This window comes from Antrostomus carolinensis, unplaced genomic scaffold (genome assembly GCF_000700745.2).
Source record: "Antrostomus carolinensis isolate BGI_N321 unplaced genomic scaffold, ASM70074v2 scaffold20740, whole genome shotgun sequence".
NCBI classification, from domain to species: Eukaryota; Metazoa; Chordata; class Aves; order Caprimulgiformes; family Caprimulgidae; genus Antrostomus; species Antrostomus carolinensis.
Genome location: NW_010287978.1, coordinates 1 through 6224, shown reverse-complemented (window position 1 = coordinate 6224; position 6224 = coordinate 1). Strand labels below are relative to the sequence as shown.

General features: G+C 39.0%; 1 protein-coding gene across 1 annotated transcript in view; it reads right to left on the bottom strand.

The window, feature by feature from the left end:
• Window positions 1–6210, bottom strand: part of LOC104522782 (carbonic anhydrase 3-like) — a gene marked incomplete at its 5' end in the record, with an annotated part of 11345 nt that extends 5135 nt beyond the window's left edge. The window contains 4 exon segments of the mRNA XM_010165160.1: window positions 1158–1250; window positions 2701–2819; window positions 5999–6035; window positions 6037–6210. Coding sequence (XP_010163462.1) covers window positions 1158–1250; window positions 2701–2819; window positions 5999–6035; window positions 6037–6210 — 423 coding nt within the window.
• Between the last annotated feature and the right edge of the window lie 14 nt (window positions 6211–6224).

Here is a 6224-nt window from a genome sequence, read left to right as displayed (position 1 = left end):
GAAAGAGGGCCAGAGAAGATAAAGTGATACTACTTACTTTTCTAGACCTTTTAGTTGATCTTGGCATGGTTAATAGGAACATTATGATATATTTTATAAATTATGTTTTACAAGATAAAGCTTTAGCCTAAAATAGACCAAAAGAAATGACAAAGGAAGGATAATTGAAGTACACAGTCATAGGGGAGAATCTGGACAGGTGCTGACCTTCTATCACTTTCAGTTTAAACTAACCACAAGAAAAAAGGTCAGGCTGGCTCACAGTGTAACAGAGTTAAAATGACATTTGATCTAGCCTGTCCAGGGACACTGTGGCAAAATTAATTGCATCCACTTGCTGTTGCTTTTATGAAGGCAGCTTACTAGTGATAAAACAATAAAAAGAAAGCTATTCTCTGACACTTGTGTTCAAGCCGAAATGCCCACCTGAAAGTAAAACAACAGCCACATAGCTGAAGTTTACATAATTTATCACTACTAGGTTGTCTGCCTGTTAGTGCTTCTCAGTGTTCTAGACCACAAGCAGATCTTATACTAGGATTGCTTTCCACTAGGTTTATTAAAAAATCAATTGGAAAATATAGGTACAGCATTATTTTGTTATGAAGCTGATGTATTTAAAGGTCAAAATGTTCAGTGACCTTCTTTTATGATCAAGTCTTTTTGGAACAGGTTCGTTGAACTCTTTTTGATTCCCAGCTTAGGTGGGGATCAGCAAGAGACCGAGGAAGGGCACCAGTTAACATAACCTTGCTGACAGGCAGATACAATACCTGCTAGCAGACAAAGGGCAGGAGGAAACTCTCTTCCTATGTAGACTGTCCTCCTCACTCAGCACACACCACAGAAAAGAGCTGGTCAGTTATCGGGGACAAAGTTAACAAGTGCCCCAGGCTTGAAGTTGTGTGTGTGTTTTTCAAAACCACCCGTGATATGTGCCACTGGTGTCAAAAATGGTGTCAGAAGTTGGCTCTGAACAGGTTAGTGCATGGAATCTGGAGGGCCGAAGGACACATGTGACTTCAGTCTGCACATTGCTTTGAATGTTTTCCTGTAAAATGATACAGCGCGGGGAAAAATGATGGGAACTTCTTCCCTGGCACTAGAGAAATATGGAAAACACAGAAAATTATAAAGACTGAATATTTTCCACTTACTTTCAGAAAAATGCCTATAACAGCCACACCATCAGGTTGTTTCAAAGCTCCAGCAAAATTACCATGTTTTGGATTCCAGTGCACCATATGTAACTAAAAGTCAATAAAATCTTAGTTACAAATGCAAGAAATTGCCCAAGAACACAATCTTACAGGCTTATACATTAAATTAAGAAAAGTTTCTAGTACACAGTAAGTAAAGGAATGGACATGAAGAAGAAAACTATACGTATGTATTTCCTATTCCTGTTCCCATGCTTCTATACACTCACACTTTCCATAAAGCATCATTTTGCATTTAAATGAAGCATAAAAGAACCAAAATGGAGTTTACCACACCACACATTTAAAAATTAATCAGACAACTAAACTATAAACAGTTCAACCCAGGCACATGACATGCACACATGCAGTGCGTAAAACACCGACATGCACGTCATCTCAAATAGATTTTTAGCTCTTTGTGTTATGCAAGTAACAGCTCAAGGATTTACACTGCGTTGTATGTCGTATATATGTTATTCTGTATCTCTTACTACTCTCAGCACGTTGTACTGGAAAGGAGAGGAGACAGTAACCTGACATTTCTTTCTCATTTCTACTTTCAACAATGCTGTATTTTCAGGATATATTTCAAGTTTTTACATCTCCTTCCAGAAAATCTCTGGCTCCTGCATATACCTCGAAATGCTGCAACCAGCAGTGTGGAATATCAAAATAAGTCTTGTCTGGAACACAGCACCTTACAAAACAATAGAATTCTGGTGCATATCCTGAATGCAAATTGTTAACAGTTTTGTTTTTTTTTTTTTAAGCACAGTAACAATTATTTAAAATAACAACAAAATCATTTGCCCCGAACATGAATTAATGTATTGCGCTCTGTTTCTTTTCTCTTGAGGATAAGGATATCATTGCTAAGGATAAAGATGGAGCAGCCATATATCTTTGGTTGCATTCTAGCACAATTTCATACATTCCAGGTTTTATTCTTCTGTCAAAAAATATCTGAGTATGGCAAAAAAAGGCAAAGTAAAAAGTCTGTGCTTGAACTAACCAAGAAATAGCTTGAGGAAGCATAATTTGTCTGTTTAATCATCCACAGAAAGTAGAACACTAACACACTTTGGCAAGTTTTTCTATTCATTAGTAATACTTTCTGAAAATAACTTAGTAATTCAAGCTATAACAGAAATGGTTAAAATACAAAAAATATCATCAGAAAACTTCCTATTTGGAAATAACAGATCGCTTTGTCTCAAATATTTTAGAATATTCTGAAACACCAGAAAAAATTCTTGCTTGAAGAAACAAATTCCATGTTAGTATATACTTGCAAAGATACATTTGTTGGCAGATGCAACTTATCTCACTGCACACTGACGAATATTCACAAGTTTCATATACAGATTTCAGAGTATTTAAAAATTTTAAAAAACCATAGCTAAATACTTGCAAAATGGAGAAGGTTAATCTGTTCAGATGCACAATCGGTCAAATTCCAGTTAGTACTGAATACTACTATTATAAAAATAAGTCCTACCTCTGCTGCATATTTCACCCCATCTATAACATGCTCAGAGCCATGGTCATCAGAGGAACCCCAATGCAAGTGAAGCTGACGCAGCCTGTAGGCTCCTGTGAGCGGCCCACCTCTCAGCACTGCAATTGATAACCTACATCAACACTAGCCTACAAAACAGTGACATACACGTGTACTGAACGGGGACACGTACTGTGAAAGTGTGGAGCACCTTTTGTAAATCCAGCTAATTGCTATGGGGGTCACAACACTCACTAGTTTACAAGATTGGGGCTGAATTCTGTTATCACTCGGGAAGAGTCACATTTGATGTGAAAACTGTGGAAGCTGCTATGAGTCAGGCACAGAATCAAACCCCAGAAGGCAAACAAGCCCCTTTTCTCCTGGCAAATGGATGCACTATAGTTCCTGACATAGACAGAGAAGGAAGGTATTCACAGCTCATTCTTGTCAAGAAATGGTCTGTTGTGAAATGGTCCCAAATACAACTGTGAAATTAACTCAAAGGTGCTTTGAAGCGTACCTCTAGTCCATGGCTGGCATACCTTTGCTAAACAATGGTTACAGAATAGTTTAGTTTCCTGCTTCTGAATAAAAGGATGTATTTCTTGAAAGTGAGGGAAAAGAGTTTACGTCAAATGAGTTAGAAAAGTGTTCTTGAGCAAGCAAAAGCTATAGTCGGTGAAGCAAATAAAGAAGCTATCATTTCTGATGTTCTTAGCCAAATAATGCTGACCACCCATCAGTCTGACAGTTTACATCAACTCTGACTTTCAAAACATCACACCTGCTCTTTTGGTTTGGGGATTCTTTTGAGCAGGGACTGCTTAGAGGGTAAGCTCTCAAATACATTTTTCATTCATTACCTAAGGCAGGAATGAGACGTGTTTCCTTACACAGAAAGCTGATAATGCAGTTCACAACTGCAGTGCCAGAAGATCTTGTTTAAATAGCATTCAAGTTTGAACTTCTACCAATAGCTTTGAAGTTCAAAGTTAACATTGAAATAATATTTAAATCCTCTTGTGCCGAATGGTCTCAAATTAATTCTCAATATCATATGTGTTGGAAAACCTACACAGAGCAAAAGGTTCAACTTTGCAGTTTCTCTTTTTAGTTGGTAGGTGTCACAGGCATTTTGGGGGGCAGAAACAAAGCACTGTGTTGTTTTAGGCATGCAGTTCCTCTTATTTTTTGAGTTTGTTCATACATAATTAAATGATCATAACTAATTCAATACAGTATTGAGTAAGCCTTCCATAGAAGCCTTTAAAGGAAAATATGTCAATAATAATAGTAGTCTTTGTTGTTGTTGTTATTATTATTATTATTATTATTATTATTACTTCACTTTTGAATGTAGGAAAAGTAAGGCATAGACTTTAAGGCCCAAATCCTCACAAGTGTTTGCTTGCCATTTCACAGTGGAAACAATGGGAGGCAGGAATTTTCAGAAGCTGAATTTATGTGATCTACCTACATGTATAAGCTAAATCAGTATCAGAGTTGGAAACTCGTTTAGCAGTTGTTTCTTACAAGTAGCCCTTTCCAGAACTCAAATACTGTGAAGCGCTAGGAAACAGCACTTCATAATGGTATACAGATCTCTCTAGCATAAAAAGAAATCTTTTTAACATTCAAAATTTTCCATGTGATTAGATAAAAAAAAGGCTATCTTCAAGGTAGATTACTTTTTCCAGTTAAAATTGGATCTGTGACAACTAATCCTCAGCTGCTGCCATCACAGAAGCCAACAAATGAAGGGAATGTTTATGAAATGCTTTCTCATGTCGTTTTTCAGAGCTGTCAAACATTGTATTTGATTCCAGTCAGACACATCCCTATGAAAGGCTTGAGCCCTAAACTGCTGTCCAGCAGCCTGCAGAACATTAGTATTGGGAGCAGGGAGTGAATGTACACACTGGGTGTCCAGAGGAATGGAGATGATGGGGAGTGGAAAGGTAGGGAGGGAATGGAGGGAAGATGATTCAGAGGAAGGGCTGTGCCAAGGGCTGCTCTCTGCTTGGTCAAATCAGGGTCTTTCTCCAATACAGTTCCCTGGGCAGACATGTTCTCAGGCAGCCTCTGTCTAAACATTTCAGCCTTTAGGAAGCTGCAAAGACAGAGCAGAACCACCAAGTGAAAAGGTTCATAATCCATTTACTTCCTTTGCCTTGACTCATGGCATTGATTTTATGCAGTGTTTGTGGAAACGCATTCCATGTTATAACAGCAGTGGAATTTATAGTTTGTCTGAGGTCACTGTGTAGAAACTGCGGTAATAAATTAAATACTAAAGCACCATACAAACACACAACAAAGCCATGTTCCCTGTCCTAAATAGCTTAGATTCCATCTGCGAGATGTGGAACAATAACAGGTAGCAGTAATGGTAAATAAAGGAGTCCAAGGAAACAATGAGCTCATCAAGATAAAAAAAGAGAGAGTGATCTTTCAATGTACTGCAGATATGTTTCATTAATGATATAGCCTATTAATAACAAAATCCCAATACAAATGCCATCAAAGCACGCAGAAAAATACAATGGAAAGTAACTCTGCTTTACATCAAATAGATTGCTTTCCTTCTTCATAAAGCATTGATCAATATTGCATGCTCTTGAGACATCTTTGCATTATACAGTCTTGTGAATTTATTATTCATTTAGACTGTTGTTGCCTGTCTGCATTCAGAGCTACACACCGATATAGCTGTGGAATCAAGTTCTGAAGAATTTAATTTAGAAATTAGAGGCCACTCTCTCTCAATTAAACAGCAAAGCCATTTCATAGCTTTCCAGAAGCTATGAAATGCTATTTTCATAAATGCTATTTTGATAGCTTTTTCAGACTATAGAGGATCTTAAGACTTCTGATAGAAGGAATCAACTTCCCAGAAGAAATCAAGATCACATTTGGTGGAAATACATGAGTTCCGTGTTTACAAAGTGCCTCAGAGCACGCACTAAACCCCTCAGGTGACCGTCTCTTCCCTTACACAAAACCTGAGGATGTGGTGTTGGTGTTGAAGGAGGTGACTTGGGGAGGAGAGGTCCACCTTCCAACTGACTCTGTATTTTAGGGGTGCCCCGGCAGCTACAGCCTTCCTGCCCCACCTGTGGTGGACCTCAACATGGCTGGATCCACCAGAATGAACTCTGGGACCACCACTTTACGTACCCAAATGCCTTTTCCCTGCCAGCCTGGCTTGGCCAGGTGCCACAGGATATGTTTCGATTCCCAGCACTTTGCAAACCTCAATTCCTAACAACTGCCAAAAGCCGAACCAAAAACTGACCTGATCGATCAAAAGTGTCGTCGAAGTTTTTTTTTCCCTCGGCAGGTGCGCCCGTTGTTCAGGATGGTTTTCGCTGCCCCGGGATCGTAACTGGCGTGCCAGACCGGGAGAGAAGTGTCGTGCTGCACGTCTTTGCTGTTGATCTCAATGGGCGACTGCTTGTCTCCCTTGGCCATGGGGTAGTTTTCATGCCAGCGCTCGGGTCCTGGGGGAAAGGTAAGGAAAT